Genomic DNA, 21889 nt, shown 5'->3' on the forward strand with positions numbered 1-21889 from the left:
TCAAGTGATTCTCCTGCCTCAGCCTCTTGCAATAATAACTATTTTTAAAATAATAAAGTGACAACATTAATAATATTAACTTTGTAGCAACTAAAGTATAGCTAAAGAGAATGTGTTCTCATGCTAGCAAAAGTTCTCCTGATCCATTCTTTTATGTCATGTTATAAAGGTAATTTTATTCCAATGTGAAAAATTATTTCACTCCAGCAGGAGTTCATAAGACAAAATCACATTTAACATGTAACATAGAGCCTGAATGTTCTTCCCCCAAAATGAGGCCCTTCCAGCATATGATATTTTTGCTGGTCAGATTACACTGGGTAATCAGATACAAATTGGAAAAGAAAATGTAAAGATCACACTGAAGCCATCCAAAATAGCCTGATATATTTTAATAATTCTGTTATTAGTTTACTGCATCTTATAACATTTTCTTTTGAATCAAGTCACAGCCGTGTGTACTTTAGGCTGTGGCCATCATAAACAAATATGTAAAGACACAGAGTTAAAATAGATGAATACCAATGGTTATCCATCAGTTTGATGTAATCTAACACAAATGACCATTAAGAGACTTGCGAAGAAATCAGAGAAACAGAATTTCACATATGAGCTTCTGCATAACTGAATGACAGCATTGCTGGTGCCTATTGTTTGGCTTGGTCAAGGTTATGCTTTTGGGAAGCCAACCCTCTCTTCCAGATGACTGTTGAAAAGTGAGGCTAGTGGAAGATTTCAGGGTACAGAGAGCTAGATTTCTATGAAATATATTCAAAGATGGTAAAGTGAGTACTCTCCTCTTCCCTGGTAAAATTAGAGATGTGTTACCATGGAAACTCACCCATCATCACCACCAATGTGGACAGGTTTAAATCTTTTGGCAAGGAGAGGATGACTGCCTCCTCCTGTTTGTATCTAATCCCTCCTCTTCCAACTCCTCATCTCTTCCTTACAACTGGAATTCTTCCCACAATTGGTTCTAAAAACTAATTTAGTGTCTTAAATGATCAATTCCATAAATGCAAATTGGGCAAAATGAATTTCCCTAATAGAAGGAATGCCAGCTTGAATTACTTGGTATCAGAGTGGCTGGAGAGAGATAACGTACCTCAGAAGTGTGCCTGTAGAGAGCAACTGCTCTCTCAAAGACGGTGTGCAGGGAATGTGGTCTCCACAGTGGGAGCAGTGTCAGGCTGTACTTTCTTCAACAGGGAACTGTTTCTTCAACAGGGAACTGGCCTGAACAGCTCAAGTGTTGCTTCATTTTCTGATAATAACAATTTGTCTTGATTGGGTGCTGTGGCCTGCATTCCTCAGCTGGGAGTTGTTTGCTTAGATCAGAAAAATCTGAGCTAACGATTCAGCTAGGGACACAGGTCAAGGGTAAAAACCAGCTGGGTCTCAGGGAGAGCTAAGCCTTGAGAAGCCCTCCCATTGGTCACCTAGAATTGAGGTATCTGTCCAGATTAACTGTGGAGCTTTTCCAGAACAGCACGAACTTCCTCTGGGTTGTAGTTCCAAGGGCCAGACTTACCCTGCAAGAGAAATGAATCAGTCATTCCCAACTTGTAAGGAACATGTAGGTCTGGAGGTTAGTTGCAAGATCTGGTCAAATGATGTCTATGTAGGAGCCATCAGCATGGCTAATTCAATGGCAGATGCAACCGTGAGGTGGATGAGAAAGTGTGTACAGTGGCATCAGCAGTTAACAGGAAGGTTGGAGAGAGAAGTAGAAAAACTAGAGGACATAAAGTGACATAGTCTTTCAAAAAGAGAAGGGTTCTGTACATATAAGCTTTTCTTCCATAATCAGACCTTCAGACTGGCCTAATCTTCTTCTCCAGCCTTCACATCAAGTTCTACCCATCCTACCTCAGAACCATCTCTGCCTCTCCAGTTCTACTGCCCTAGGTCAGCCCTTTTCATCCTACAACTTGGGCAGCTGCCACCCCTCCCAGCTATCCCCAGTCCTTAGTCCCTGCTCCCTCCTGTCCATTTTTCAACCAGGAACCAGTGAACTTTCTTTTTTTCTTTTTATTTTTTTGAGACAGAGTCTTGCTCTGTTGCCCAGGCTGGAGTGCAATGGCACAATCTTGATTCACTGCAACCTCCGTCTCCCAGGTTCAAGCAATTCTCCTGCCTCAGCCTCCTGAGTAGCAGGGAATACAGGCACACTCCACCACGCCCGGCTAATTTTTGTATTTTTAGTAGAGACAGGGTTTCGCCACGTGGGCTAGGCTGGTCTCAAACTCCTGGCTTCAAGTGACCTGCCCGCCTTGGCCTCCCAAAGTGCCAGGATTACAGGTGTGAGCCACCACGCCCGGCCATGGAACCAGTGAATTTTCTTTTTCTTTTCTTTTTTTTTTGAGAGCGTCTCACTCTGTTGCCCAGGCTGGAGTGCACTGGCACAATCTTTGCTCACTGCAACCTCCGCCTCCCAGGTTCAAACGATTCTCGTGCCTCAGCCTCACAAGTAGCTGGGATTACAGGCGCACACCACCATGCCTGGCTAATTTTTTTGTACTTTTAATAGAGACAGGGTTTCACCATGTTGGCCAGGCTGGTCTTGAACTCCTGACCTCAGGTGATCCACCCACCTGGGCCTCCCAAAGTGCTAGAGTTACAGCCGTGAGCCAGGGAACGTTCTAAGTACAGGTCCAATCATGTCTCTTTCCTGCTCCAAACCCGTCAGTGGCTCTCCTTTGCCCTAAGTTGAAGACCAAACCCCTTGGTCCAGAATGAGACCCCTGTGTAACCCCAATGTCCCCAATCGTTTATTCACACTCTGCCCTACTATGCCTCAGTGCCTCCACTCACCCTCTTCCCTATACTGCAATGATTTTCACTCACTGTGCTCACTAGGCCAACTCCTTATCCTTTAAGGCCCAAGCAATTGCTGCCCCCTCTGAGAAGCCTACCCTTCCCCAGAGGTTGAAAAACTTACAGTCTGAGAGCCAGGTTAGTCCTGATGCCTCACATGCGTTCATTTGCATGTTGTCTGCAGCTGCTGTTATGCTATAACAGCAGAATTGAATTGTTGCAACAGGGATTACTTGGCACAAAGTTGAAAATATTTACTATCAGGCCCTATACAGAAAAGACGTGCTGACCCCTGCTCTGGAGTCCCCCAGCAGTTGGGACACTGTAATAGTCTTATTTGGGTCTTCCTTATCCCTCAGCCTGTGAGTACCTTGAAGTAAGGGTGTGGGCCATTTTCTTTTTTTCTTTTTTTTTTTGAGATGGAGTCTTGCTCTGTTGCCAAGGCTGGAGTGCAGTGGTGCGATCTCGGCTTACTGCAACCTCCGCCTCCCGGGTTCAAGCAATTCTCCTGCCCCAGCCTCCCGAGTAGCTGGGATTATAGGCACATGCCACCATGCCTGGCTAATTTTTGTATTTTTACTAGACACGGGGTTTCACCATTTTGGTCAGGCTGGTCTCGAACTCATGACCTCGTGATCCACCTGCCTCGGCCTCCCAACGTGCTGGGATTACAGGCGTGAGCCACTGCACCCGGCCGGTCATTTTTTTTTCTTTTTTTTCGAGACAGCGTTTCACTCTTGTCGCTCAGGCTGGAGTGCAATGGTGTGATCTCCGCTCACCGCAGCCCCTGCCTCCCGGGTACAAGCGATTGATTCTGCCTCAGCCTCTCAAGTAGCTGGGATCACAGGCATGCGCCACTACGCCTAGCTAATTTTGTATTTTTAGTAGAGACAGGGTTTCACTATGTTGGTCAGGCTGGTCTCCAACTCCCAACCTCAGGTGATCAGCCTGCCTCGGCCTCCCAAAGTGCTGGGATTACAGGCGTGAACCACCGCGCCCGGGTAGGTATGAGTCATTTTCAATTCATTTTTGTGTTTCCGGTATTTGCACAGGGCCTAACCCAAGGTAGGGATTCAGTGCCCAGGGTGCCTCAATCATGCCTGAACCATGTCCCAAGGTACACGAAAGGATGAGGGACCCACATTCTTCTACTGTGACCCTTGCACCATGGGAATTTGCCTGCGAGTTTTTGCTTGTTTTATCTGAATAAGTAGGGTCAGCTTGATCTTGATCTGTGGACAGAGGAGCATCCACATACTTGGTTTCATCTGCTCCCCAAAGCTTGAAATCCCTTCAATAGCTTTAAAACGTAGTTTCTACCTTCTTAAGGGAGGCCAAGCCAACTGTATCTAAAGAGTCAGAGGCTGTGCACTTACCTCCCTCACCCTGACCAGGCTGGAACTTTCGAGAGGAAGCAATCACAAGAAAGGGAGCCTGAAATACATTTCTGCCTCACATCCCTGCGTCCAGCATTTCCAGCTCCAAACCATGAGTTCCATTCCCCTTGAGACTTCTACCCTGCCAGCCCTGGTTCAGGCCTGCCCCAGATGTTAGCAGCTTCAGACCTTCTCATTTCTGGCCCACCCGATCAGGGGATTTAGAATTGAAATCAGAGCCTTGCCCAGTGTGACCTTGGACAAGTCAATTCCCCTCTCTGAGCATTGTTTATAAAACAAAAACAGACCGGGCATGGTGGCTCACGCCTGTTATCCCAACACTTTGGAAGGCCAAGGCGGGCAGATCACTTGAGGCCAGGAGTTCAAGACCAGCCTGGCTAACATGGCGAAACCCCATCTCTACTAAAAATACAAAAATTAGCTGGGCGTGGTGTGTGCCTGTAGTCTCAGCTACTTGGGAGGCTGAGGCAGGAGAATTGCTTGAACCCGGGAGGTGGAGGTTGCAGTGAGCCAAGGTCACCCCTCTGCACTCCAGCCTGGGCAACAGAGTGAGATTCTGTCTCAAAAAAAAAAAAAAAAGGAAAGAAAGAAAGAAACCCAAAAAACAGAAAACAAAAACAACATTCTCTGTCTCTGAGTTTGAAACCAGACCAGGACTGGGCCATCATCTGGGTTCAAAAGGAAGCCAGGAGGATGCAGCTCCAGTCCAAATGCTAGGGACTTTTGCGTGCATTATTTCATCCCCTGTGAGGTGGAGACCAACATTCCCATTTTGCAGAAGAGGAAATTGAAGGAACTCCAAGAAGTGAAAGCACTCGCCCATTGTCACGTGGCTGGTAAATGGCTGAGTGGTGATTTGAATCCAGTTCTGCTTGATGCAAAGCCTTCTCTTTGCCCTTGCCCTCCCTGGGCCCCCTGTCCCCAGGTCACCACCTTGTAGAGGATCCTGCCCTCCTGGATTACGTAGAGCCTCTCAGGCAGTGCTGCGTAGAGCTGGCTGCTCTGGTTCTGCATGGTGTCCACCACCACAGGGCACTGGGGACTCCTGGCCAGCAGTAGATGGGCTGCCTGCAGGCGGTCCTGAAGGTTCTGGTGATTTCTGATGTCCATGTTGTTCTTAAAAGCCCAGCCATCTACAAGAGAAAGACCAGGCACCAAGTCCCATTGACACAGCACACACTTCCTGCAGACTAAATAGCCCCTCACTTTTAACTGAGGTTCTCAGAGGAGCCCTTGGCAATGATTTGGCCTGGTTTCCTATTATGGTTGAATGTGCAAGGTCACATCAGGAATTAGTGATTGATCCAGAACTGAAGCCCAGGGCTCCTGTCTGCCAGACCCCTGCTCTTCAATGTGAAATAGTCCAATAAACCAGCACTCCTTGATCTTGAATGTGCATGAATCATTTGGGGACCTTGTTATAGGAAGATTCTGATTCGGTCTGTCGAAGGTGGAACTGAGAGTCCATCTAACTCCCAGGATGCCAAGACTGCTGGCGCCTAGACCATACTTGGAGAGGCAAGGGTTTAGATCAGTAGTTCTCTAAGTGTGTGTCCCCAGACTAACAGCATCAGCATCACCTGGAAGCTTGTTAAGTAGTGCAAACCCTAGGCGTCAGCCTGGATGGACTAGGAATGGGACCCAGACATCTGCGTTTTAACAGCCTTCCAGATGATTCTAATTCATACTGAGTTTAAGTACTACTTTTTCTCCTAATTCTTCACCACAGTGTTCTTTCAAAAATACAAATATAGGCTGGGCGCAGTGGCTCACGCCTGTAATCCCAGCACTTTGGGAGGCCAAGGTGGGCAGATTGTTTGAACCTAGGAGTTTGAGACCAGCCCAAGTAACATGGTGAAACTCTGTTTCTACAAAAAATACAAAAAACTAGCTGGGCATGGTGGCTTATGCCTGTAGTTCCAGCTACTTGGAAGGCTAAGGCAAGAGGATCGATTTAGCTCAGGAGGTTGAGGCCGCAGTGAGCCATGTGAGTGCTACTGCATTCCAGCCCCAGCTCAGGTGACAGAACAAGACCCTGTCTCAAAAAAAAAAAAAAAAAAAAAAATAGCCATATGGCTGTCATTTCACCTGTGGCATTTTGGGTCTGAATTCCTTGTAAATGTGTTCAAATCAGTTCTTCTCCCTTGACTTCCCTATTTATCTGATCAAAATGTTAGAATTCTCTCCTAGCCAGACCCTGTCACTCCAGGTGTTCTGCTCTCTGTACCCTGATTGAAAGCACAGACTGTGAGGTTAGCCCAGTGCAGGGCCTGGGAGTGGTGGGTGCTCAGTCAATAGCGGCTCTTTCCCTCTCCCCTCCTCTTCCTCCTTCCACCTCCCAACCTTGAGATGGGGCCTGGGGAAAAGGGAGAGAGAAAAGAGAGTGGGAAGAGGTAGAAGAGGCAGAGAATCTTTCTGTACCTGATGCATGTGCTTCTTCAATGTAAATGACGAGAAAATCTGCTATGGAACTAAAGTCTTCAATAAGCCTCTTGAATTGGTCAAATTTGAACATAAATGAAGGTCAGGTACAACTTCCAAAATTCAGCACCAGTGGCCTATTACCTGAAACAGCAACAACCATCACAAACTGAGAATCTACACACAGCTTTCTTTTACAAGCACCATTTTCACTCCTGTGTTCAATTCTGTTATTTTTATTGCCCCTGCCCCGCACCCTAGGATGGGTCCTAGGCACTGGGGCCCGACGCCTAGAGAGCATGACTTAGCAGGGGCTGGAGCTGGTTTACTCCTCTCTAAAATGAGAGATTTTTTTTAGGTGGTCTCAGTGGACCACCTGCAGTTGCTGCATAGTAGTTTAAATATAAGAGGAGTCCCTTTCATGCAGTTTATAAGGCAGGTATGCATCCATTCTCTCATGCGATGGGATTAGTAATACTGTAAGGTTGGTAATTTTTTCCCCCATTTTATAGACAAAGAAACTGAGTTTTACACACTTGCTCCAGGTCACACAGCAGGTCAGTGAGGAGTTAAAATGAACATTCGGGTTTCTGAACTCTCAATTCAGTGCTCTTTCTATTCATAGCACTTCAGTTTCCTCATCCACAAAGGGGGTATAATAATACTTTGTAGCACTGTTAGGAGGATTAAATAAATTAATAGAGATAAGGGCTTAAACTGGTTCCTGGCCCATAGTAGGTGCTTAATAAATGTAAGCTGTTGCTATGAGCTTGTATCTCCTCCCTGAGCTATGAAGTAGGGAGGCACCGAAGGCAGCTCCACAAAGAGAGTGAACGCCAGGAGCAGGACCAGCTGCATAATTTGCTGGGCCTGCTGCCAAATGAAAATGCAGGGTTCCTTGTTCAAAAAGTGGGGGAAAGTGCCACTAAATTTGTTAAAATATAAAGACGTTTCTTTCTTTTTTATTTTTTTGAGATGGAGTCTCACCCAGGCTGGAGTGCAGTGGTGTGATCTCAACTCACTGCAAACTCTGCCTCCGAGGTTCAAGAGATTCTCCTGCCTCAGCCTCCTGAGGAGCTGGGACTCCAGGTGTGCACCACCACGCCTGGATAATTTTTGTATTTTTAGTAGAGATGGGGTTTCACTATGTTGGCCAGGCTGGTCTCAGACTCCTGACCTCAAGGGATCCGCCAGCCTCGGCCTCCCAAAGTGCTGGGATTACAGGCCTGAGCCACCGTGCCTAGCCTAAAATACAAAGACATTTCTAATCTTCTGTATCACTCTCTTGACCTGGCATCGTGTCTTTTAGTTGCTATTTAATGTCATACTCCCCTGGCACAGGGATATTCATAGAGTGAGAGCAGATCCTCACAGCTACCCAGCACCCCAGAGACTGAGTGTGTGTGTGCTTCCCTTTCCCTCCAGCCACCAGACCAACATGCCATGCCCCGCCCAGCATCACAGAAGTTGAGCCAGACATGGCCTCTTCCCACCTGTCCACCACCGCACCCACAGGGCATTGCAACCTCTGTAAGGAACATACTAGGTACCTTGATGGGGGAAAGGGTGGGCAAGAGGCTTCCCCCACCCTCAGTCACTTGGCGAATTGCACTATGGCACTGCAAGCCTGGGATGGGGACAGCTGCCATGCGACACTGGGGGAATGTGACACCTGACCCCCACCTTCCTCATATCTGTATCCAGGCCCACTCTGGGGTCAGGAGATGGCAGCAGTCACTGGGTGGGAGCAGGAAGGAGCACCTGGGGATGGGACAGTGGGCCTTAGAGAACATGTCCTGGAGGGGCAGGGAGGCTGTGGAAGGCAGGAGCCTGTGCGAGCAGAGGCTCCAAGTCCTCGGGGCATGCTCCATTGTACAAAATGCAGATTCAGAGATAAAATTAGGAAGAATTTCAAGACATAATTTGCAACTCTGGTGTTCTAAAAACAACAACAGCAACAAAAATTCAAGACAGCTGCTGCAGAACATTAAATCCCAAGGACGAGGCCCTTTTGAGTGTAGGTCCCTGTGTGATTCACTGGTCTCATGTCCATGAAGCCAGCCCTGGGTGGAAGCCTTCTGTAACTCCCGATCCTAGACCAAGGACAACTCAGGGGAGCAGCCGGCCTCCTGTGGTTTCTTACGGCCAGAGCTGACATTGTTGAGCCCTTACCATACATTTATTGGAGCATGGCTGGTCTTGCACTGTGACATGGCCTGTTTAAGTGTCCACATACCCCCAAACCCCCCTACTCATTGTCCCCTGAGGGCAGGGCCTGTTCCTCATTCATCCTCGAATCTCCAGAATGTAGCATACTCTCATCCTATCTACAAGTATTTATTCAGCACTTAAAATATGCAAGTCTCCCTGCCACACACTGGGGATTCGGCAGAGAATGAGACCAGCAGCTCTCTGGCTGTGTGCAGTTTGAAGTCTTCTTAATGGGGAGACAGGCAAAAAAAAAGTAAGTAAATGCGTAAATGAAGAAGTTTCAAATTGTGATCAGTGTTACGAGAGAGGCTATAAAGGAGTGACCTACTTTAGACAGGCAGGGCAGGGCAGGCCTTTGAGGAGCTGCCATTTAACCTGAGAAATGAAAGACAGGAGAGAACCAGCCATGGGAAAAGGGAGAAAGGGATTCTAGCCAAAGAGACTCGCACAGAGCCCCCAAGGAGGGACCAAACTTGGTGTGTTCAAGGCCCCACAAAACCACTGGCAGGAACCAGGCATAGAGAGCAACAAGAGAAGGGTTAGAGAGTTAGGGATGGACCAGAGCGGGCAGGCTCCCATAAGCCTTTGTAAAGAATCTGGATTTTATCCTAGGTATGTGGGCTATCATAGGAATATAAAGCAAGGGTGGTGAATATTGCTGCATATTTTCTTTTCTTTTCTTTTCTTTTTTTTTAAGAGACAAGATCTTGTTATGTTGCCCAGACTGGAATGCAGTGGCTATTCACAGGTGCCATCATAATACACTACAGCCTTGAACTTCTGGGCTCAAGTGATCCTCTTGCCTCAGCCTTCTGAGTAGCTGGAACTATAGGCACACTTGACTATATCTGACTCATTTGTTGCAGTTTTGGCTGCCCAGCTCCTAACTCTCCTTCCTACTTAGAATTCCCTGTTTTGTATTCTATTTATGAAACAGTGTGCCCAGCCTTGCTCTATGGAAGACAGAAGGGCCAGGTTCGCACTCCGCCCCTGGCAGCCAGGGCTCAGGCAGTGACCCCAGCTGGGCTAATTATACCCTTCCACATAGATCTTTGATTCTGGGAGTCATTGAGATGGCAGAATTCATCCACAGCCCAGTTGTGGTGCCCCTGTAAGGGATGGTGATGGGTTCCCATGGCAACCACAATGACAGCAGGATCCAGGCCCAACTATTGATGCTGAAAGACAGTCCAATCAAGACCAGCTGGTATTGTTTCTGGAACGCACTCAACGTCTTTCCAGTATGTTCCTTTATGTACATATGTGTGTGTGACCAAGAAAACCAGAGGCAGCTTCTGTTGCTTACAAGCCAGAACCCTGACTGCTACAGTAGGGGCATGTAATGACCAGATTTACACTTGAAGATCACTCTGGCTGGTCTGTGGAGAAAGGACTAAGAGTGAAAATGAAAGTGAGGGATAAGCAGTTAGGGGGCACTGGAGAAGTCTACATGAAAGACAATAGGCCTGGATGCAGTAGCTCACACCTGTAATCCCAGCACTTTGGGAGGCCGAGGCAGGAGGATCACTTGAGCCCATGAGTTCAAGACCACCCTGGGCAACACAGCGAGACCTTATCTCTGAAAAAAAAAAAAAAAAAATTAGCTGGCCCTGGTAGTGTGTGCCTGTAGCCCCAGCTACTCAAGAAGCTGAGGCCGGAGGGTCCATTAAGCCCAAGAGGTTGAGGCTGTAGTCAGCTGTGATTGTGCCATTGCACTTCAGCCTGGGCCACAGAATGAGACCCTGTCTCTATAAGAGAGAGAGAGAGAACGGGAGCCTGAGCTAGCTAGTGTGGGGCAGTGGAGCTGGGCAGAAGGCAGAATTGACAGGGTTTGCAGATAGATGGGGAGTAGAGGGCATCTTAACTTGCATGTGGTTTATTTGGTTAACTATACCCCCTCCGTGTTCTGCAAAGAATTTAAAGCTCCTTACACCTATACTAACACATTAAATAGAATTTTTTTATTTTTTATTTTTGAGATGGAGTTTTCCTCTGTCGCCCAGGCTGTAGTGCAAAAACATGATCTCAGCTCACTGCAACCTCTGCCTCCCAAGTTCAAGGAATTCTCCTGCCTCAGCCTCCCAAGTAGCTGGGATTACAAGCGCGTGCCACCATGCCTGGCTAATTTTTGTATTTTTGGTAGAGACAGGGTTTCTCCATGTTGGCCAGGCTGGTCTCGAACTCCTGACCTCAAGTGATTCACCGGCCTTGGCCTCCCAAAGTGCTGGGATTACAGGCATGAGCCACTGCGCCTGGCCAAAATTTTTTTTAATCATGTCCCTCCAGGAGGCGTAGAACAGGAGGGGAAAACGGAATACACACAGGCCATAGGTCCCACGCATTTGTTATAACTGAGCTATATTTTGACTCTGAGTTTCCTGGTGGCTAAGTAAAAGAAGAAACAAAATTGGCTTATATTCTCAATTTTTAGCATATGAGAGGAAAGCAGACTAGTTTCACTGGACATACGAAGCAGCTCTCCTCGTCCTTGGGTCAGACTTTTTCTTAAGAGGCCTGAGGAGGCGTTGAGTGGCCTCAGTCTCTGCTGGTTGACTGCACTATGATTTCTCACCCATGTGACAAGGAGGCCCAGGCTTCAGGAGGGCAGCTCAGAGGTCAATTGTGGCCAAGTGGCGGTCACTGGCCTCCAATGACCCCAGAGTGTCACTCTGTCACTCTTTAGGTAGGAACCCAAAAAGCCTGGGCAACATAGCAGGACCCCGTCTCTTAAAAAAAAATTATCCAGGCGTGGTGACACATGTCTAGTCCCAGCTACTTGGGAGGCTGAGGCAGCAAGACCGCTTGAGCCCAGGAATGAGGCTGCTGTGAGCTACGATCGTGCCATTGCACTCCAGCCTGGGCAACAGAATGAGACCCCATCTCAATAAAAATAAAAAATAAAGAACCTGAAAGACTTATGGTCATGATCGACTCTAAGTATCAGCTGTATGAAATTTTGTTTTTAATTGGGAAAAAAACTCAACATCCACTGATTCAGACCCTGGAAGAGACAGAGCCATTTGTTTAATTATTTATAGTGTGGTTGGGTACAGTGGTCAGTATTGAGGGCAAAGTTTAAACTAAGCTCTCTGCTTTCCTCAGCAGCAGAGAGGTAAAGGATGGGTGCATGGGGGCTGGCACCCTGCCCATGTCCACAGACCACAGTGCAGAGAACACCATTTCGAGCATCCAGTGAAGACTATCAAGTCCAACTCCTTTGTATAAATGGGAAAACAGCCCAGATCAGTAAATTACCCCACACGTCAGGATCTCTCAGCAGAGAAATTCTATTTATAGTTATTGGACAACACTTGTAAGTACACTTGGAAAGATGTTAGAAGATTTTAAACAGGGGCTGAAATAAAGCCAATTTCAGATTAACTCTCAGGTATCCAGAAAGTAAATCATCCAGAACTTGCTTTCTGCCACACCATGCCAGTTACTCGATGTTTTGTTCTGTGTGTGTCCAAGAGTGTGTGTATATTGTGTGTGTGTGCGTGTGCGTGGACACACAGAGGGCTGGAGGTGGCTGAGAGTTTCCCTGAGCTCCTGCTGTCTTATCCAGTAGCAGCAAGTGCACGAGCTGAGTCAGAAGTCTAGTTCTGGCTCTTCTAAGAACTCACTGTGTGACTCTAAGCGAGTCATTCACCTCTCTGGACCTTTGCATCTCAAAAATGAAGCAGTTACTTTAGATTATCAGTAAAGATTCTTCATGTCTCTCTGCCTCTGGCTCTGAGTTCAGAGTTTATACCCAAAGCATACAACAGAGCTTTTTGGTGGCCTGGTGGGTTTCCAAAGTAGTTACAACATGTCTTTTTTTTTTTTTTTTTTTTTGAGACAGAGTCTCGCTTTGTTGCCCAGGCTGGAGTACAGTGGCACGATCTCAGCTCATTACAAACTCTGCCTCCCGGGTTCAAGCAATTCTCCTGCCTCAGCCTCCCGAGTAGCTGGGATTACAGGCGCATGCCACGATGCCCGGCTAATTTTTGTATTTTTAGTAGAGACAGGATTTCATCAGGTTGGCCAGGCTGGTCTTGAACTCCTGACATCAAGTGATCCACTGGCCTCGGCCTCCTAAAGTGCTGGGATTACAGGTGTGAGCCACCATGCTCGGCCAATGTCTTTCTAATAAGCAGAACTGATCATGTTTCCTTCTCTCTTGGAAACCCTTCCAGAACTCACCAGTACTCTCAGGATAAAGTCAACCTGCAGCTACGACACACAAGGCCCCGTAAGCTCTGGTTCCTGATGATGCCTTCAGCCTCATCCTTCACCCCTTCCTGCCTCTGGGACCCCACTTGTGCCAAACTGAATGTTGCTCCTCCACGTCTCAGACCTCTGTTGCTCCTCCTCTCTGCCTTGCCCTGCTTCCCATGGCCCTCTTCTTCACCCACCCCAAGGTTTCACTGTCCCTACACAATCAGCTCACCATCCTCTCCTCCAGGAAGCTTTCCCTCGGCCACCTCCTTACCCTACTCTTGACAGGGTTCCTTCCCCCAGCGCCCTCTGCTTCCCTGTCACCATGCCATCTCTCACTCTGGTTTATGAGGCCTTCCAGGGCAGAGGCCCATGGTGTTTATTTCTGTATTGTTAGTACCTATGATTTCAGGGGACTTTGGGTTAATGTGTTGAAAGTAAACTCTATTTTGCAAATAGATTTTTCTTTTGCTTCAGTCCCCTCCTCTTACCATTAAAAAATTTTTATTTTATTTATTTATTTTTGAGACAAGGTCTTAACTCTGTCACCTAGGCTGGAGTGCACTAGTATGAACATGGCTCACTGAAGCCTCGACCTCCTGGGCTTAAGTGACCCTCCCAACTCAGCCTCCTGAGTAGCTGGGACTACAGGCTCACACCACCTCATCCCACTAATTTTTAAATATTTTGTAGAGACAAGGTTCCACTCTGTTGCACAGGCTGTTCTTGAACTCCTGGGCTCAAGCAATCCTCCCACTCAGCCGCTCAGAGTGCCGGGATTACAGGCATGGGCCACTGCATCTGGTCACTCTTACCAATTTTCAGTCTCAGCTGCAGCAGCAGGGAGCAGAGACAAATCGAACAGTTTTTTTTTTATTTTATTTTATTTTATTTTAAGACAGAGTCTCGCTGTGTCACCCAGGCTGGAGTGCAGTGGTGTGATCTCAGCTCACTGCAACTTCTGCCTCCTGGGTTCAAGTGATTCTCATGCCTCAGCCTTCTGAGTAGCTAGTATTACAGGTGCATGCCACCATACCTGGCTGATTTTTGTATTTTTAGTAGAGACGGGGTTTCATCATGTTGGCCAGGCTGGTCTTGAACTCCTGACCTCAAGTGATCTGCCCGCCTCAGCCTCCCAAAGTGCTGGAATTAAAGGCGTGAGCCACGGGGCTCAGACCAAATTCAACAGTCTTTAAAATGTAAACTGCCTCACTGAAAGCGGACGTTACATGATGCAAGTACATTCCGTGAATTGGCCATGAGGCAAGCTGGCTTTCAGGGAACTGATCTGCCGATGATTGGCATTCAGCAAATTGGCCTGGTTCTGTTACAGTGCTTGGCACATGGGCATGTGGTAAGTTAGTTATTACCATTGCTCTTACTACCAGCGGAATTAGTGAACATTTGTTAAATAAACTGAGGTCATTTGTGCACTGTGGTTTAAAATTATGAATGAACAACAAAAACAAAAGAAGCTCCTGCCTTCCCCTCTGAAACATTCTTCCCTTTTTCCTTGTCAGGCTACAAAAATCTGACTCATTCTTCAAGACCTAGTTCCAGAGCCACCTCCTCTAGGAAACCTTCCAAGTCCTCCAGGCAAAAGTTCTATTTTTTATAGCCTCCCTCATTTCGTAGGACTGTAAGGATTTGTTTATTACCTCCATCTGTTCTATGGAACTGTAAACTCCTCATGTGCATACGCTCATGTGCACATGAAATTCCAGGAGGAGGATATAGTATTCAGGGTTTCCCAACTACTTTGACCAGGCAACACTACATAGTAAAGCATATCTGTGGAACTTAGGTTCTAAAGAACATGCTTTCAAAAACACAGGATAGGCCAGGCACAGTGGCTCATGCCTGTAATCTCAGCATTTTGGAAGGCCGAAGTGGGTGGATCACTTGAGTCCAGGAGTTCGAGACCAGCCTGGGCAACATGGTGAAACCCCACCTCTACAAAAAATGCAAAAATTAGCCGAGCATTGTGGTGTGCACTTGTAGTCCCAGGTACTAAGGAGGCTAAGGTGGGAGGATGGCTTGAGCCTGGGAAATCAAGGATGCAGTGAGTCATGATCATACCACTACATTCCAGCCTGGGCAGTAGAGTGCGACCCTGTCTCAAAAAAAAAAAAAAAAAAAAAAAAAAAGAGAAAAAGAAAAACAAGAAAAACACGGAATAAACCAACTGCCTCAGGTGCCTTCTCTACCTGCTGCATCTAGGCCCTGGGCCAAGCATGCTGAGGAATCCAGAGATAAATCAGACACACACCCTCTCCTGAGGCTGTCCATTGGGCAGGGAAATAAGACTTGTGCTTAGGTACCAGGTGCTGAGCAGGAAGCAGCAGTGTCCAAGGAGAGGTGCAGACAGACAGCCATGAGCCGAAGGGAGAGAGCACATGCCTAGCTGTAGGGAGCTGAGGTGGCTTCACGGAGGACAAGGCGGCAGGAGAGCTGGACCCACATGAATGAAGGGGATTTAGATGGTGATGGAGAGGGGAAGGGCATTCCCGACCAGCCGATATCAGCAAAGGCAAAAACAAGGGAAAGTACAAGAGATGTACAAGGCCCAACAGTTTGTCCGAAAGAAATGAGTGTGGCGGAGAGCTCAGAGGTAGAATTGAGAAGAAAAGCTGGAGCCTGACCACGGAGGACCTGGAATCCAAGGCTGAGCCTGGGCTTCATCCTAAATGCAGAGGGGAGCTGCTGAAAGTGCTTGAGCTGCTATGTACTCAGAGAAGAGCCATTCACAAACTGGGCTGGCTGAGTGGGCAAGTGGGGGAGAAGGAAGTTCTGGCAGGAAGAGAAGCTGGGAGGACAAAAAAGAGAAAACTGGAGCGGCCAAGAACTCAGGTAGATGAAACTGGTTTTCCTGGACTGGGGAGTGGGTGGAGTTAGAGAGAGAAAACTGAGACTTTTTTTTTTTTTTTTTTTTTTTTTTTTGTGACGGAGTCTCACTCCGTCGCTCAGGCTGGAATGCAGCGGCACGATCTCGACTCACTGCAATCTCCGCCACCCGGGTTCAAGCGATTCTTCTGCCTCAGCCTCCCGAGTAGCTGGGACTACAGGTGCACACCACCACGCCTGGCTAATTTTTGTATTTTTAGTAGAGACAGGGTTTCATCATGTTGGCCAGGATGGTCTCGAACTCCTGACCTCGTGATCTGCCAGCCTCGAACTCCTGACCTTGTGATCTGCCAGCCTCAATCTCCCAAAGTGCCGGGATTACAGGCGTGAACCATCATGCCCGGCCGAGAGCTCTTTAACAAGTATTTACTGAGCAGCTACCATGTGCCAGCATCAGGCATGGGTGTAATAGTGGGTGAGAGCAACGGTCTCGACTTGCATTGAGTTTGCAGGCTAGTGAGGGAAGCAGACATGAATCCTAGCCAGCCGTACATAATTACAAACCGCGACAGGTGTAATAAAGAAAAGTTTAGGATGTTAAGCAGGCAGATGAGAGAGGGTAACCTAGTATGGGGGAGTTGGGCTTGGCTTCTTGAAAGAAGTGTCACTGAGCAACAGTCTGAAGATTGAACAAGAGTCAACCAGGCAGAGAGGTGGGCAAAGAGCAGCCCAGGCAGATCAGCCTGTACAGTGAGAGCAGTGTTCCAGGGGCTGAAATACCAGACAGGATGGTTTGTGATTTGAGTGCCTGGGAAGGTGGTGATGTTACTTACAGAAACAATCCACAAGAAGTTCTAGTTTCAGGAAGCAGGAAGAGGACAAGAAGGTCCAAAAAGAGCAGCAAAAGTAGTAGGAGAATTCAGAACTTTCCAACCTATCTCTTCATCCCCCTCTACCACTATTTCAAGCACCCCTCTGTGTGGCAGCCTCCTGACCTTGCATAAACTCCCAAATGTTGCACCTCTGTCCTGAGAGGCGGACCACCGGGCAGTTTGGGGCCAGACCCCCTGTCTCAGTCGTGTCCTCTAGTCGCTGCCAACGGACCTTCAAGACGAACCAGAAATACTGGGTGCTGAAAAAGGTCGGGATCCAGTTGTCGTGGCTGAAATGGGGGTTCCTGGTCATACCCGTCTTCTCGCCCATGGCCAGGATGTTCCGCTTGACTCTGTCTGGAAACAATATCAGAAGCACTTTACCCACGACCACATGCACAGCCACCTCCAAGAGCACCCAGAGCCTCTTCAGCCACAGCCCTGGCTGGGGCAGCCCCATCTCGGCACAGCCAGAGTAAGCTCTGAGGCCTATGGGCAGAGAGGCTGCAGCCAGGCGACACTGGGCGGAGCTGAATGAAGTTGCAGGGTAGGAGCAGCCAACCCCGGGCCAGGGGAAGGAGTCAGGTCAGAAGATGTTTGCCTTTCTGTCATGAGATAGAAAATTCCTAACCAGGTGCACAAAGGTCTGTTTTAATCATTATCATTTCCGATTCTTTGCCTGAGCTTTTGAGAGATTCTTGGATTGGTAGATTCCACGTCTTAAATTCTCCCTCTGATTAATTTTTTAAAAAACAAGTACTTAAAAAGACCACACTTAAAGAGACCCTGTTAGACGCTCTCTCACAAGTCAATAGGTTTGGCTATTAGTTATTCTTTATACACAAACTCTTCTTTTACTAATGAAAGATGTTTTTCCCAACAAACATCTTTGTTTTCCCAACAAACATCCATGGTTTTTTGTTGTTGTTGCTGGAGATGGAGTCTCGCTCTGTCGCCCAGGCTGGAGCGCAGTGGCACGATATCGGCTCACTGCAACCTCTGACTCCCAGGTTCAAGCAGTTATCCTGCCTCAACCTCCTGAGTAGCTGGGATTACAGGCGCCTGCCACCACGCCTGGCTAATTTTTGTATTTTTAGTAGAGACAGGGTTTCACTGTGTTGGTCAGGCTGGTCTCGAACTCCTGACCTCAGATGACCCACCCGCCTTGGCCTCCAAAAGTGCTGGGATTACAGGCTTGAGCCACCGCGCCCGGCCCCCAATCCTGGCATCTAGCTGGTGGTTGACTATTTCTGTAGTCAGGGCCCTCCCCAGGGGATATGGATCTGAAACCTCCCAGGGCAGAGACAGAACTGGGACCATTCCTAACAAAACCTGGGGCCTGCAACTCCCCTTAGCACTGGGCATAGAGTGATAAATAAAACATGCTCTTCTCTCAAGGAAGTCATGGTCTAGTGCGGGGAATAGACAAGTAAACAAAAAACTACCATTTCCTAAATGAAGTCCAGAGGCAGAGGGTGTGTGTGGGCTATGAGAGCAGGGAGAAGGGGAAGCTAATTCTGGTTAGAGAAGTCAAGAGGACTTCACTGAGGAAGTGATTTCTATGCTGAAACCAGAAAGACGGCAAGCAGTCAGCTGGCCAAAGTGGGGATAGTGTCCTGTTGGAAGGAACCACACGGCCAAAGGCCCAGAAGCCAGAGACAGCATGGCTCATTGGAGAAACTGAAAGAAGAATCATAGAGCTCAGAGTTGGAAAGTGTTTTAAAACACACCCAAGACCTTTTCTTTTTTAAATAATTGAGACGGGGTTTCCTTCCTCTATCACCAGGCTGGAGGACAGTGGTGTGATCATAGCTCACTGCAGCCTCAAACTCCTGGGCTCAAGCCATCCTCTCACCTCAGCAAGAGTAGTTAGGACTACAGGCGTGCCACCCAAACCCGGCAAATTTTGTGACTGTTATAGCGTCTCCTTATGTTGCCCAGGCTGGTCTTGAACTCTTGACCTTAAACAGTCCTCCTTCCTTGACCTCTCAAAATGCTGGGATTATGGGAATGAGCCACCATGCCCAGCCCCCAACTTCTTAAAGTAATCAGGGCTGATTTTCCCCACCATGTGTCACTCTTTATTTATTTATTTATTTTTGAGACAGAGTCTCGCTCTGTTGTCCAGGCTGGAGTGTAGTGGCACAATCTCGGCTCACTGCAACCTCTGCCTCCCAGGTTCAAGCAATTCTCCTGTCTCAGCCTCCCGAGTAGCTGGGATTACAGGCGTGTGCCACCATGCCCAGCTAATTTTTGTGTTTTCAGTAGAGATGGGTTTCGCCATGTTGGCCAGGCTGGTCTCGAATTCCTGACCTCAGGTGATCCGCCCTGGCCTCCGAAAGTGCTGGGATTACAGGCGTGAGCCACCGCGCCCAGCCAGCACTCTTTACCTGCTAGTGCAGTGGTGTGAGAAGCCAAAAATGCCTAAGTGATAGTCACAGCTTCCAATTCAGTGGAACTGTGACTGGAATGGAAGTGTTCTCTCTCCTCCTTCCCTGCTTCCCTGGGACCAGGATCTCCAACCAAGCAGATCTTAAACTTGTGAGGCAGGAGGCACACATTCTATGTGTGTAGGTTTCACTGAAAGTGATAGTAAGAAGTGCTACCCCTTGGTTTGCAAATCTATAGGTATTTAGAACAAAGTACCATTATAAATAATTGATAAACCATTGGTTTAGTGTATGTACTACATGCCGGAGGACAATGCCCCAGTCTCCTGAGTATATTCCCCAACCTGGAGCCCTAACTGTGCCTTTAACAAGCCATTCCACCATCCTATTAGGCCACCTACTGTTGGATGACTGAGTCACATGGTAAGACCAGTGGGTAAGACCCATGGTTATGTGTCACTGCTGCATGTTCTTTACAATTAAATTGGTCCCTTAGTCCAAAGCAATGTCGTGCAGGTAATCATTACAGGATCTTTAAGCAAGAGGACTTTGCTTTCCTTTAACAAGGGGGAAAGGACTACTTCTGCCACAGCCACCTTTCCCTTGAAAGATTCAAGGGAAACTGGAAACGAGGGATGGTCAAGTCTCAGGCTTTCCCACCCAAATATCCTCATCCCAGTTCTCAGGTTCCCATTCATTTTCTGACAATGCCCCAGCTTTGATGGAGGAGACCTACAGAGGCTGTGCATTCAGTCTTCGTTGAAACTTTGCCACCCTTACAATTAGATCTTGGGCCTGATTTTCCGTCCAGTCTTTCTCAAGGCTATGGAAGAATAAGAATCTTCAAAGCTGCCATACAGGCTCTCTAGCTTTCACAAAGTGCCTCAAATTGACAGTTGGCTGTTCTAAGTCTGTCATTTTATTTTCAAGGTTTCCAATGGAGTTAAGAAAACCCAGTCCATTCCATAGTCCTTATAATTATCATTGTCCTCTTAATGTTCCAGTGCCACAGCCACTAGGTAACTCAGCACCTTATCTTCTACCTGCACCTTATCCCAATCAACTGTAGACAGACACCTTAGTAATTGTGATGACATTCTATTCTAAGTGTTATCATACCACCACCACCACCACCCTCCTTCCCTCTCCCCTTAACATCAGCAATATATTTGTTGTTGCCATGTGACTGGTGAGCAGTTCAGTTACAAAATGCCAACCTAAGGTTTTATTTTCTGGGGCCACTTTTGGTACCAACATGCCTTCATATTGGTTCCTCATACGAGTAGTTTATTGGCAAGTATGAATCCAAGCACCAGGAGTGAAGTACAGGGCTTGTATATCAGGGAAGGAAGGAGACCCATTGCGAGGATGCATTGTCAAATGCGTCACTTCCAAAGGCATTTGGTTGCTTAATCCTGCTAGGTAGTTTGAAAGCTATATGAAAGGGCGCCTGAGGGGGAAAAACAGGAAAAGCATATATTCATCAATTGTTGACCCCATTGGTCAGAGATTTGCCTCATGAGACATTAACAACTCTCTACCTCTACACTTCTGGGATGCACCTGTCTGGGTGCTAATTGGTTTCAGCAAGGTCCCATGACCCCATCGCATCAAGAAACAAGCCTCGAAGCAGAAGGTGAGAAGCCTGAGGCATAGACTGGAGGCAAAGCTCACCCAGGTTATATCTGCTGACGCTGGAATAAGATGAGTGGCGGTGAAATAAGCAGCAGGTGAGGCCAAGATGATCTGAAATGGGACATAAGAGGTGGCTGATATACTAGCACAGCTGAATTCATGAACTGAGATTCATTCCTGGTACATACTCAACCAAAAGTGCCCTGCACATGCTCTAAGCCTCAGCTTTCTCTTTGTAAAATGAGGATAATCACCCCAAGATAGCAGGATTGTTCTGAGAATTAGAGATTCTGCATGTACAAAGCCTGATCATGATAATCTTGGGAAAAAAATACACTATATATGGCTATTATTAGATGTAAAGCCTTTCCAAGTGCTCACTTACTGGGGGTGCTCATACGAACAGACATCGCGCTTTCGATCACTCATTCAGAATGTAATTGACTCATCATGTACTTTCTCACCAGTGAAATTTTTATGGCCAAAAGAAACTGAGGGACTGGTGACGCGGGTGACTTATTTTTTCTTTCACAATCGTCTTTCATCAACCGATTTTATATTTCCTTAGGAAAAGAGGTATAAACACACAGTAAGAAAACCCTAAACTCGAGAATTTTCTACGTTCCCTGGAGCAAGACCAGCTCAAGTAGTCACACTCAGTGACCCCACCACTCCGCCCTCGCCTGTCTCTTTAAGAACCCGAGGCTCACCCTCGGGAGAAGGGCGGGAGGGAGCGGGCTCTGCGCGCCGCAGCACGCAGGTGTCTCTGGGAGCTGCTGTCTCTTTAAGGAGGCGGGGCTCTTCCCGGAGGAGGCGGAGAGGTTCCGCCCCCCGGACCTCCGGCTTCCGGCAACTGGGCTGGACCGAAACCGGCGCGGAGCAACTGAGGCCTGAGCCTTCCCGGGACCTGGGGGACACCTAACCCCGCGAGGTGAGGCTGCCGGGTTTGCGGGACCAGTACGAGGCTAAGGGGATTCAGGATCTCCTGCCCGCCCGGGCCGCCGCGGCCCAGCTCCTCTCCCTGAAACACTGCCTCTGCTTCGCGGTGTCCCGGGCTGCAGGGTCGCCGACACCCCATTGCCTACTAATTGCCTGACTCCGC

At 47.8% G+C, this 21889-nt stretch overlaps 2 protein-coding genes across 18 annotated transcripts in view; one reads left to right on the plus strand and one right to left on the minus strand.

The window, feature by feature from the left end:
* Nucleotides 1-377: 377 nt before the first annotated feature.
* DIO1 (iodothyronine deiodinase 1) lies at nucleotides 378-17390 on the minus strand. Its single transcript, XM_024255489.2, has 4 exons — nucleotides 16886-17390; nucleotides 6639-6782; nucleotides 5151-5350; nucleotides 378-1535 (listed from the first exon to the last, which is right to left on the minus strand). Exons 1-4 carry the CDS (start codon nucleotides 17220-17222, stop codon nucleotides 1467-1469), a joined length of 750 nt encoding a protein of 249 aa, XP_024111257.1. The 5' UTR covers nucleotides 17223-17390; the 3' UTR covers nucleotides 378-1466.
* A 4188-nt stretch (nucleotides 17391-21578) lies between these two features.
* Nucleotides 21579-21889, plus strand: part of YIPF1 (Yip1 domain family member 1) — a 39750-nt gene continuing 39439 nt past the window's right edge. For 7 of the 17 annotated variants that reach the window (XR_008526805.1, XR_008526800.1, XR_002915966.3 and 4 more), the window contains exon 1: nucleotides 21582-21718. The gene's annotated coding sequence lies outside the window, so the exon portion shown is untranslated. 17 annotated transcript variants of the gene reach the window in all.

This window comes from Pongo abelii, chromosome 1 (genome assembly GCF_028885655.2).
Source record: "Pongo abelii isolate AG06213 chromosome 1, NHGRI_mPonAbe1-v2.0_pri, whole genome shotgun sequence".
Taxonomy (NCBI): Eukaryota; Metazoa; Chordata; class Mammalia; order Primates; family Hominidae; genus Pongo; species Pongo abelii.